Source organism: Eurosta solidaginis, chromosome 4 (genome assembly GCF_040869045.1).
Source record: "Eurosta solidaginis isolate ZX-2024a chromosome 4, ASM4086904v1, whole genome shotgun sequence".
Classification (NCBI taxonomy): Eukaryota; Metazoa; Arthropoda; class Insecta; order Diptera; family Tephritidae; genus Eurosta; species Eurosta solidaginis.
This window is the reverse complement of record NC_090322.1, coordinates 244096942-244109915: the sequence shown is the minus strand read 5'-3', so window position 1 is coordinate 244109915 and position 12974 is coordinate 244096942. Positions and strand designations below refer to the sequence as shown.

The following is a 12974-nucleotide window of genomic DNA, read 5'->3' as shown; positions in this document are numbered from 1 at the left end:
AAAAATGATAGCACGCCGATAACAACCCTATTTACGTTGAAAACAAACAAATAGTAACAAGGCAATAACTCGTTGACAACAGACCGATAACTGGACGATAACAAATCAACAACACGCCGACAAAAAACAGACAACTTATCTATTTCAAGCCGATAGCTTGCCCATGATGAGATATAGGTTCGACTTTCGTTACAGGCAAGGGAGAAGACTTTGGACAACACCCTGATTAGTAAAGACCTAATGGCCGGTTATCGTGGTGGCGGATTTTTGTTGGATTATTTTCCTGATCTCTCCTATTTTCAGTCTTTTGTTAATGAATTGCAGTGTTTGGCAAGCGCTCCGAGTATATCTGTGCGATGAAAAGCTCTCAGTGAAAACTCATCTGCCTTGCATAAAACAAGAAGATCCCGTCCCGCCAATTTGTAGGATAAATCATAAGAAGTACGACGCAAATTGGAAGAGAAGCTCGGCCTTAAATTTCTTCTCATCTCATTTATTTATTATGTTAATAAATTGTAGAAAGTTTCGAGGCTTGATTGAAGCTGCGATATACGCTCTATAAAAAAATTTCAATTCTGCAAATAAGGAACTCCCAGCGGTATTCGTAGAGAAAGGAGCTTCTTTAAGAAAGCCAAAAAGAGTCTGCAAGCTAAATTCTCTTAATTCCAATTTTGCTAATGTACCGCGGGGGGCGGAATAGCCTGGTTAGTTCAATGTGGTCATAGTTCCCGAGATTGTGGGGCTAGTACCTCAATAGTGCTTGTTACCGGAGCGTACCTGATCTATTCTATGTCAGTCAACCGACCATCAACATCGATAACACTCCCCAAAACCTTCGGAGTTACTTTATCGCTGCAACAACAGCATTCCAAAAGCTGATAAGAGATCTGACTTATTTCTTATGAACATATTTTTCGTTAAGGATTATTGGCATTGAACATCGGCATTGTAGCATGCCTATTGCAAAGGCAGGTCAAAGGGGGCAGCTCTTCATTCGATTGTAAAATCATTCTTTCTTTGAACTGTGGGTGCATTTTTAGAGGTCAAGGCATTTAGAAAGATTTATCCTGACACACGCGAAAGTCTTGTTTAGTTTTGAAGTCGAGGGACCCGCCGTAAGGAACATCTACTTGGACCTCGAAACCAAAGGCATACCTATTTCCTTCTTAAAGTAGAGCAGAGATGGGTTAGGTCTCTGCGAGACATCAAAAAAAACACACTTTTGATCATATATAAGCAAGGGGATTTGTCCCGCTATGGTTCTTCTTGGACACTGCGCGAAAGGCACGAAAGCAGTTGGGGCCATCAGATCTTATGTTTACTGATGGGATATAGGAACGACTTTTCGTCTTGCCTTACCAAATTTAGATTGAAGATAAACCTAATTTGGCGTTGTGCCATCTTCAGTGTCTTTTGTCGCTCTGCTGCCACAACTGCAGATATACTTATTGGGAGAACAGAATGAAGCATCTGCTATCTCGGGCACTGAGTAGAATAATCTTGATTACCCCCGATCTCTCAATGATCTTACGTAGGTATGGAAGCTCCAAATAAGGCGATAGCTAAATATGTAAATTGATTTCTTGAAGAGGTTTTATCCGCAATGTCTGGCCAAGTGTCTGCATGAAAAAATTTTTTTTCTGTTCAATCCATTCAAAATAACCTAGCCTAGCTTTGGACAACAAAAGCTTTTCTTGGAGAGCTTTGTAGAGCAAAAATCCTCTTTCAGAAATGCAGCCGTTTCTGAACCACAGTCAAAACTGTTTTGGTCGGTCCCTAGTTAAAGTAGTTCAGAATCTTAAGGCATCTTGCAAGGTTTCTTTGCAGTTATGGAATAGGTGCAGGCTAAAACTTTATAATGAAATCTTAAATCTTAACTCTGCTCTTATTTTCTATTTCACTCTTCTCCAACTTAAAGCTTACTTCTTCTGTATAATCATTTCGAGTTAAATCGATCATCGGAATTGGTTTTATTTCGCCTCTTCCTTCATTAGCTTGTACATCCGAATGTCTACGCTGATAAATTGGTAAACTCGGTCTCGTTTCCTTTTTATCTTCACTTGGCCTTACATAACGATACCGACTTTGATCGATCATAGAATTTGACACGATTTTTTCTTTCTCTATACCTGTTTCACCATGCGATTCTCGTCGTTTATAGATGGTTGCGCGTAATTTTGTTTTATCATTCTCTTCACTCCTTACTTTTACCTGAGGTTCCCGACGTCGATAGATCGTAGAACGTATTGTCGCCAGCGTACGTTTACGTGCGAGATAAATACTGTTTTTATATTCACGGCGATTTGGATATGATTTTGGATACAATAGTTGATTGAGTTCGATTGGTATTTTTCGCGGCTTTAGCTTTACATCGAACATTTTTGTATATTTTTCGACTCCGTTCGATTAAAATAAATGAATTAAAATATTAACACTTTTTGTGGAGATGTTTTAGCTTAATTATTCGAACAATTATGCAATACAATTAATAAATGACCTGCAGCAAGTGACCGAAAATAAGCATCAACACTAGTTTACAAAAAGATAAAATGTTGCAGATAATTTTTTTTTTTTTTTTCAAATTATATATTTTAGTTTTTCAGGTTTTAGTAATTTTGTTTAAATTATTCAATTATCATTATTTCACAATTGGGATATTCACGTGAACCTGGTTATCAGCTCATCGGCTTATGAGATTATATTTTATAAAAATTTTTTTTTATTAATTTTACGTATTAAAAACTAAAAAAATTTTATGTTTTTCATAATTTTCTATGGTTTTTTTTTTTTATGTAATTTTTTAAAAAGTTTTGGGCTTATAAAATTATATTGTCATTTTTTTATATATTTTTTTTTCTCGTATGTATATAATATTTAGCATTTTTAATTTCGTTTTTTTTTTTTTCTTATGAAAGAAACAAATTTTTTTGGGAACAATTTCCCTAAAATTGTTTTTAATTTTCATTCCCTTTTTTTAATTTTTATATACTTTCTTGATACACTCTTTTAACGAAGTGGATATTTGTTAGGAAGCTTTATTTAAAAATAATTCGCAATAAAAGCAAAGCAAGAAAACAGCAATACACACAACGCACACGGCACGGAAATAACAAACATTTCTAATACAGCAAAATTTTCTGATGAAAAGAACAGAGTTTTTCAATGCCTTATTTTTTCATGTTTTTGTTTTTTCTTTGTCTTTTATAATTTTTTAGGTTTTTTTTTTAATTTCTGTTTTTTTTTTTTAATTTCTGTTTTTTTTTTAATTTCTGTTTTTTTTTTTATTATTAAATCTTTGTTTTCGTCTATATACCTGTTCAAATATTTTTGTTTTAATTTTTATTAAAATATTTTTTTAAATTTTGTTAAATTTTTAAAATTTAATTCTTTTTAAATTTTTTCGAATTTCTTTTGAAATTTTTTAAAATTTTGCTATATATTTTTTGTAATAATTTTATTGTTAAATCAATGTTTTTGTTTATGTACCTGTTTAAATGTTTTTATTTTAATATTTTTTTAACTTTTGTTAAATTTAAAAAAAAAATTAAGTTTTTCAAATTTCTTTTGATTTTTTTTTTTAATTTTGCTATATATTTTTTTGTTTGTTTTTTTAATTGTTGTTATAATAATTTATAAATTGTTTTTAAAATCATTCTTTTCTTATGTTATGCTTTTTCTTCGGTTCTTTTAAAATTCCTCTTAATTTTTTTTGTAGACTTCTTTATCTTATTAATTTTAATTCGTTTCTTAGTTTTTCTTAAATTACTTTAAATTCTCTTTTTTCAAATTTTTTATAATTTTTTTTTTTTTTTATTTATTTTTTTTTTATTTTCTAATTTTGTTGCCTATTTAAAATTAATTTTTTCGCTAAGCTTTTTTTCTTTGCGTTTAATTTTTAAAATTTTTTTTACTTGTTTTGCAAGTTGGTTTTCCGTTCATTCATTCCACACGAAAAAAATATTTAGTTTTTTCTTTCAATTCACTTATGCATTTTATTCAAATCCCTACGCGACTTCTTTGAGTATCACTTGACAGCCCAATCATGTCTGTGTTAACTAGTGTACCAATTAATATAGTGATAAATTTACACCGGTAAGCGGGCATAAAATCGAAAAATGTTGTAATTGCCGTGTTGTTGAGAATGTTGCAAATGCAAAAACACAACTGAAACTAAGTAAAAATTTGCAACAAACATTGAGTGATCAAAATGGGCAATTAGTGGCCACAGTCAAGTAGAATTGTGTGTGTATCAACAAAATAAACAACTACATATAATCACAACAAAACCAATACCAAACGACAAACGAATGAGTATAAAGTTGACAGAAATCCTTTTTCTTTTCTTTTTTTAGCTCCGCATCACTTTTGTGCCCAACGTTGCGTAGCATTAAAGGAAACAAGCAGCGCCAGCTGTTCGCGTCTACCAGAAGAAAAAAAAAACATATAAACATTATTGGGAGCTCAGCGATGCTGATCATCACACGACTAAGCGGGCCATCGTAAAACATTTGCAGTTGCCCATAAATCGCCGATGCGTTATTATTAGATGAAATATGAAAATGTAAAAATAAGAAAGAAATCTAAAAATCATTCTTAGCAAATATGTATATCAAAATGAAAAGAGCATATTAAAAATTATAAATATGTATGTTTTACTTATGGCTGCATCCTTTGCCTTCAGTTCGTGGAGACTAATATATTATGCGTAGCCCTCAATCAACTTCACATACGTAATTGTTTTGACTTTTAATCCGTCAAATCGTTTGCATGTGACAGGGTTTTACTTCTTTTATTTTCTTTATAGTTTTTATTCAATTTTGAAATTTTTTTTTTTAATTTTTTACACTTTTTGTTAATCAAGGAACACATTTTTTTGTTAATTTTTTTTGTTGCAATTTTTAGTTGACTACTTTTTCTATTTTTCTAACGTTTAATAAATTTTTAACGGTTTTTGGTAACTTTTTTTTTTAGTTTTTTTGTTAACGTTTTACTTACAATATTTTGTCTAACTCTGCTTCCACCCCCCCCCCCCCCCCCCTCACTTTTTCTTAATCCTTTTATTCACTCCTCCCTCCGTCTTTTCGCTTCATCTATCTCTATCTTCGACTCACTCTATCTCTTTCTCAGTCTCCTTCTTCTTCCATCTTTTCTCTTCTCCCAAGTTTTTCCCATTCTTCTTCATCCCTTAATGCCAGGCAAATCGAATAGGACTTATGTAAAAAGTTTGTGGGTATTATTAATTCGTGTCTTTATTTCGGCATCGCATGCATATTTATCAGTTTTGCCAGGGTGAAGCGACTAAATCGAATATCACAATGAAAATTACTTTAAAACTCTCAGCAACAGCTTCCATTTGATATCCCTATTACACACACATTCTAGGGGTATCCGGGTCCAGGTTTTGGCCTATATATTGAGACCCTAGTCACCCAGCGGTATAAAAATTACTCTGTACTAAAGCATACATTTTAATAAGCTCATCAACAGCTTCAATTTGATAACCATAATGAAAAAACACATCCTAGTGTTACCGCGATCCACGTTTTGGCCTATATTCGAGACCCTTCACAAATAGGTATGAAAACTACTCTGTACTAAAGCACTCATCAACAGCTTTCATTTGTTATCCATATTCTATAAACACATTCTAGAGGTACCCGCGTCCACATTTACGCTTATATCTCGAGACCCTAGTTACCCGCGGGTACAAAAAATACCTCGTATCAAAGTACTCATAAACAGCTTCCATTTGATACCCATATTGTACAAACATATCCCAGGATTACCCAGGTCCACGTTTTGATCTCAAGACCCTAGCCAGAACGGGATAAAAATTATCCTATGTCTGTCTCCTGGTTCTAAGCTACCCCTCCACCAATTTTCAGCCAAATATGTTCATCCGTTCCTTCCTCTTCAATCACTCTTTATCTATTAAAAAAAGCGCATCAAAATCCATTGCGTATTTTTAAAGGTTTAAGCATTCAAAGGGACATAGTAACAGAAAAGGCGACTTTGTTTTCTACTACATGTACATCCATACATACCTACAAACCTACGCCCGAAGTTAAATAACGCAGCGAATGCAATATATGTACGTATGTATGTGTCGCATCATGCCTCACTCAAAAGCAATTAGCGCGCCCAGTTCACAGCGAACAACCACACACACGCATTTTTTGGTAAAAATTTTACTTTTGTTTAAACAATTTGGCTGATATAAGAAAGGAATCAAGCAGTTTTTTTTTTTTTTTGTGATACAGATCGAAGGTAAATATTTCAAAGTTTTATTGAAAAGTAAAATTTTTTAAATCCATCCATCCGTTTATGAGTTAAACAAAAATTTTATGATTTTTTACTACATTTTGGCAATTTGCCACGCCCCTATAATATATACCTTCAAATTATATTAACTGTACCATCTCACGTAGCTAAGCTTTAAATGCAAAAAACCGTTTTAAAATCGGAGCATTCTGTGTGAAGTTATGTGCATACGTGGCATTTAGCGACTTTATTTTATAAGATTTATAGAAGATAGATATAGATAGATTTCATTTTTTACGGTTTTAAATTTGCCATGTTCTTTTAACTCATAACTTTTTACTTTACTTATTTTGATATTTTATTATTTTTACAGTTTTTTAAATTATTTTCTTCTCAACCTAATTTTATGTTACTTCATTTACTTTGATAATTTAATTTAATTAATTTTAAGATCGCGGATGCTAATCGAGCTTAAGGCCTAACAATATTTTTTGTATCATTATTATTGTTATGATGAATTTATTTCTGAACTGAAAAGAAGAAAGAATTTTTTTTATTCTTATTTCAAATTTTCTCAATTAAAGAAACAATTCATTATAACAATAATAATGGTACAAAAATTATTGCTAGGCCGTGAGCTCGATTCGCACACGCTATCTTACAAATCGGTAGGCCGATAAAACTACAAAAATTGTTAATTAATATTTTTTTTTTATCATTTATTTTTTAACTTAAATTTAATTTATTTATTGCTTATCTTTAAATTTAATGTTATTTATCATTCAACAGAACGCAATGAGCGCAAAATTTTTTTCTATCATTTCACTCTAGTTCTAGCCCACTGTGCAGCAATTTATGCAGATCCCTTAATTCAATAAAAGAAAAAAACATATAAAAATAAAAAAAAACTGCAATTCGTATAATTTGTTGTTTTGCGTATGTAAATTCAATGTAAAATCATTAAGCGACATTAGATGAAAGATAAAAAAGTTGTTGATGGTCGCGCGACAGCTGTGCCACAAAGGCAAACATTATAAAATCATAACAAAAAAATATAAATTAAAATTAGATTTCACCTTTGCAAGACTAGGTGTGCAATTTGTTTTGGTCAAAGTGTGCTAAAAACAAAAAAGGTAGAATATCCCAAAAGGAAATTTAAATAGCTGTGAGCACTACGTTACGTTTCTTTTGTTTTTTCGGGGCTCTCCTACGCGTTTTATGGCTGCTATTTCTTTCTCAGGGAGTCCAGTATTTTTATTCTATACTCCTTTTATGTTAAAAATACTTACTGATTTCAGGCGTATTTGCCCCGCTGAGTATATTTAAGATGTTTTTCTATTTGTATGCAGTATTTTGTGCAGTGGTTTGGCAAACACTCCGAGTGTATTTCTGTCATGAAAAACCACTCCGCAAATTTGTAGAAAAAAATTAAAAAGAACCACGACTCAAATTGAAAAAGAAGCTCGATCTTAATCGCACCAGGTATTTTTTTTATGAAGCATGCGCATAGTCAAGCGTTTGTTTTAAATTTAGACAGCCAGGTGCCTGAATTTTATTGGGAGCATCAAGCGCAATATAATAGCTAAGCGCTTAGAAAACAAAGGATGTGAAAAGGCTTGAATTCTCCTTTTCGGTCCCGATGTATTCGATGACTCACGGCATCCTTGATGCGCTGGGTATCCTTACAGGGACACTTTGTACAATCAGTGAATGTGTGTGTGAGTGCATAGGAAAATTAGTATAAAAAAGTGACTACAAAAGAACTAATTTTAATTTTCAAATACATAAATATGCACTCGTCGACTCTTATCCACATACGCGTGAGTCGCTTAAATTGCAACAACAATACGTGTTTTCAGTAAGTATGCATTTGCATAAAAGTTCTCAGCGGAATCTGTAGCGTATTTGCTTAGGCATCGGTGCGTGCATCATAAATGAAAGCGCGCGTGTCACAAATTCCAAATTTGATAGATGTCTATCTTTGCAAGTATTTGTTTAGATTTTGTATTCTTAACACAGGAGCACTGCATCTAATAGTATATGTATGTGTGTGTGTGTATTTGTGCGACAAGTGAATTTAATTAAGCTCCCGAAATATATGATGCATGCAAATTTGCATAGAAGCAAAGCAGAAAATTACAAAATATAATTTTGAACTACCGTTCTGCAGCATCGCAGTAGTGAATATATATTGAAACGAGTTTGAGAGGAACAAACTTTATGGAGAATGTAACGGAATGAACAATAAGCAAATTAAGAATATTAAGTCATTTGTAAAGAAATGTCATTGCTTGTGGCGGAATCGGACTCGGCAAACCAATACAACAATAAGAGCACAATTTCCAGGATGAGATTTTCTCCACAAATACATATGTGACCTGGAATCATGAAACGACCCTATTGTGCGAAAATACCGTTCTTCACTTTTTGAGTGATTCTTATCGGAAATTTAACCGCAGTTTTCTATCTTTCTTAGTTTTTTTCGCAAACCTCATTTAAAGCCAAATCGAACTCCAAATACGATTTTTTGAAATATTTCGATCCATGCGCCACCTACCGGAGTTTTTTTCTTATTATTGTATTGTCATCGGGTTCTGAACTATATTCCAAGTTTCAAGCTTGTAGCTTATCGAGATGTTAATTAAATTTTAATTACAAAATTCGTTCACAACGGCCAGAGGCTACAGTCAAGATAAACAAAAACTTTACACGCGTTTTTCTCGAAAACTTGTTTTCGCACAATAGGGTCGTTTCATGATTCCAGGTCACATATGCTAAACGAATAAAAACAAAAAATTTCTTCTCGAAATTCTAAACAATAAGAATAATCCCTTTTTAATTTTACTTAATTTTTAATACATTGTTTTTTAAGACTTAAACTATTTTACAGGACTTTTTTATTATAATTCTTTTTTTTCAATTATTTATTTATTTTGATTTTTTTTTTTTAGTTTTATTTACACACTTCTTTATATTTATTTCGTATTTTAAATTTCTTTTGTAATTTTTTCTTATTTAGTTTTTAAACTATTTTATAGGATCTTTTTTAATATTTTTATTTTTTTATTGCGATTATTATATATTTATTTTTTCTCTATATTTATTTTTTTCTTTTTTTTTTAATTTTTAAATAAATTTTTGTTTGTTTTTTATTGCAAATTTTTTTTTATGTATATTAAGAGAGGGACACATAATTTTTTTTTATTCGTCCGGAAGAATCTTCCGTCCGAAATTTTTTAACAAAGAAAATTTCCAACATTTTTATTTCTAATATTTCCTTTTCTTTATTTTTATTTTGTGATTTAGTTATTTATCAAGCACGAGGTTCATGCATAAAAAGATACATCAAGCTACATGGCTGTCTCCTGATCGAAATACTCGCAATCAGATCGATCACGTTGTGATACGACGGACGGCATGCCTCCAGTGTTTTAGATGTGCGAACGATCCGAGGACCTAACATCGATTCGGACCATTATCTCGTTGCAGCCAAAATACGCACCCGCCTCAACGCAGCTAAAAACAAGGAACAAAAAACACAAGGAAAGCTAGACGTCGAAAAGCTTCAATCACAACAGACTGCCAATGATTTCGCAACTCGACTCTCACACCTGCTCTCTGAGGGCACAACTCATCCTGAAGGAATACAGGAGCAGTGGGAGCATATCTCCAAAGCACTTCATACTGCCGCCGAGGAAAAAATTGGTTACCGGCGGCCACGAAAAAACAACTGGTATGATGAAGAATGCCGCGTTGCAACCGAAAGAAAAGACGCTGCCTACAGGGCTACGTTAAAAGCGAGCGCGACAAGAGGAGTGTGTGAACGCTATCGTGAGTTGAAAAGGGAAGCGAGACGCCTTTTCAGGAAGAAAAAAGCAGAAGCAGAAAGGCGTGAGTGCGAGGGGCTTGAGCTGCTAGCCACCAGGAATAACGCCCGAAAATTCTACCAAAAAATACGGCGACAGACGGAAGGTTTTAAGACCGGGGCAAACTCCTGTAGGAATGAAAACGGCGACCTTGTAACTGATGTCCAGAGAGTGCTTAGATTATGGAGGGAACACTTATCTGCTCTCCTAAATGGAGGCAGCAATTCACCGCGCAGAGATGAAGAACCCGATCCCGCAATCGATGATGATGGAATATATGTCCCCCCGCCCGATCATGACGAAGTTAGAATAGCAATAACCAGATTGAAAAACAACAAGGCCGTGGGCGCTGATGGATTGCCTGCGGAGCTATTCAAGTTCGGCGGCGAGGAGTTGGTAAGGCGCATGCAGCAGCTTCTTAGCAAAATATGGGCGGACGAAAGCATGCCCGACGGTTGGAATCTAAGTGTTCTTTGCCCAGTCCACAAGAAGGGGGATACTGCAAAATGCACCAACTATCGTGGAATCAGCCTTCTTAATATCGCATATAAGGTCTTTTCAAGTGTATTGTGCGAAAGATTGAAGCCCACCGTGAACCGGCTGATTGGACCTTATCAGTGCGGCTTCAGACCTGGTAAATCTACCATCGACCAGATTTTCACAATGCGCCAAATCTTGGAAAAAACCCGTGAAAAGAGAATCGACACACATCACCTCTTCGTCGACTTTAAAGCCGCCTTCGACAGCACGAAAAGGAGCTGCCTATATGCCGCTATGTCTGAATTTGGTTTCCCCGCAAAACTTATACGGCTGTGCAAAATGACGTTGAGCAACACCATCAGCTCAGTCAGAATTGGGAAGGACCTCTCCGAGCCGTTCGAAACTAAACGAGGTTTCAGACAGGGTGACCCCCTATCATGCGATTTCTTTAATTTGATGCTGGAGAAAATTATACTAGCTGCAGAACTTAACCGCACTGGAACAATATACTATAAAAGCGTGCAATTACTGGCATATGCTGATGACATTGATATCATCGGCCTAAACACCCGCGCTGTTAGTTCTGCTTACTCCAAGCTGGAAAAAGAAGCGGTAAAGATGGGTTTGATGGTGAACGAGGACAAAACGAAGTACCTGCTGTCATCGAGCAAAGAGTCAGCGCATATGCGCCTTGGCAACCACGCTACTGTTGGCAGCCATAATTTCGAAATAGTAAAAGACTTCGTTTATTTGGGAACCAGCATCAACACTAGCAACAACATCAGCACTGAAATCCAGCGAAGAATCAATCTTGCCAATAAATGCTACTTTGGACTAGGTAGGCAATTGAAAAGTAAAGTCCTCTCTCGGCGAACGAAAATCATACTCTACAAGTCACTTATCGTACCCGTCCTGCTATATGGGGCAGAAGCATGGACCATGACAACAGCAGATGAAGCGGCTTTGGGAGTGTTCGAGAGAAAAGTTCTTCGAAAGATTTATGGACCTCTACGCGTTGGCGATGGCGAGTACCGAAGATTTAATGATGAGCTGTACGAGCTATACGCAGACATCAACATAGTCCAGCGAATTAAAACGCAGCGGCTGCGCTGGCTAGGCCATGTTATGCGAATGAAAGATGATGCTCCGGCCAAGAAAGTGTTTCTATCGGAACCCGCCTATGGAAGCAGAGGTAGAGGGCGGCCCCCACTCCGTTGGAAGGACCAGGTGGAAAACGATTTAAACTCCCTTGGTGTGACCAATTGGCGCCGGTTGGCGGAGCGAAGGAGCGACTGGCGCGCCTTGTTGGACGGCCATAACCGTTTAGACGGTTAAGCGCCAATTAAGTAAGTAAGTAAGTAAGATTTAGTTATTTGTTTTTATACACTTATTTTTTTAATTGTTTTTCTTTTTAATTGCTCATTTCTTATTTGTAAATTTTTTTTATTTCTTACTATTTTGTTAATATTTTTATTTTTAGCAGCTTTAAATGTTTCAATTGTTTTGGATTTATTACTTTTTTTTAATAAGAGTGGATTTGTTTGGTTTTACTTATTCAGTTAATTTTATGATATGTTATGTTCAATTTTATTTGTTTTTGTTTTAACTAAATTCAGTATTATGGAAGATTGCTTATAATTTTTTTTCTTTCATTATTATTATTTTTTTTTTTTAATATATTTGTTATTTCCCATTTTTCGAAAAAATTTTGTTTTGTTTTTTTTGTTTTTTTTTTTTGAAATATCTTAAGTTTTTTTATTTTATTTTTTGAATTTTGTTGCACTTTTATTGTCTTTAATTTTTTTTTTAATTTTAGCTTGTTTTAAATTTCTCATGTTCAGTTATTTTAGTTTAATGTTGCCTTATGTTGTATTTAGATTTCTATTAATATATTATTAATTAATTTTATTTTTTTCCGTCTTTTTCAGGATATGTATTTCTGTTTACTTCCTATTTTCTTAACTTTCATTTTCATTATTATTGTTCATATATATTGTTCAGTAACAATTTCTCTATCGCTCTCTCCGTATCACTATTTCTACCTTTTCAATGCCCATGTTGCATGTTTTAACCATCTAAACCAATACACATAAACACTAAGGCAGGTAGTTAAATTTACGCTCGCTGAAGAATTTCTATCAAACACTTTTGATTGCGAGCAAAGAAAATTAGCTAATACGCTTTAAAACTCATGCCTATTCAGATAAATATGAATAAATTTAATAAAATTTAGAAAGTGCACTCATACGCGCGTTATATACATCAATGTTTTTATTTATATGTAAGCATTTGCATGAAAAAACGCTACATAATTGCACGCAAATAAAGTTACATTAGCCGTGTTTTTTAACACGCGTATATCCGTTT

At 33.9% G+C, this 12974-nt stretch overlaps 1 protein-coding gene across 3 annotated transcripts in view; it reads right to left on the bottom strand.

Annotated features, from left to right (window-relative positions):
* The window catches only part of Adar (Adenosine deaminase acting on RNA), a 276010-nt gene that overhangs the window by 166498 nt on the left and 96538 nt on the right, over positions 1 to 12974 (bottom strand). The window contains exon 1 of one of the 3 annotated variants that reach the window (XM_067785364.1): positions 1924 to 3202. The exons of the other annotated variants lie outside the window; for them this stretch is intronic. Within the exon in view, the coding sequence (XP_067641465.1) occupies positions 1924 to 2379 (456 nt within the window). The 5' untranslated portion in view covers positions 2380 to 3202. Of the gene's footprint in view, positions 1 to 1923; positions 3203 to 12974 lie in introns of those variants that run through there. 3 annotated transcript variants of the gene reach the window in all.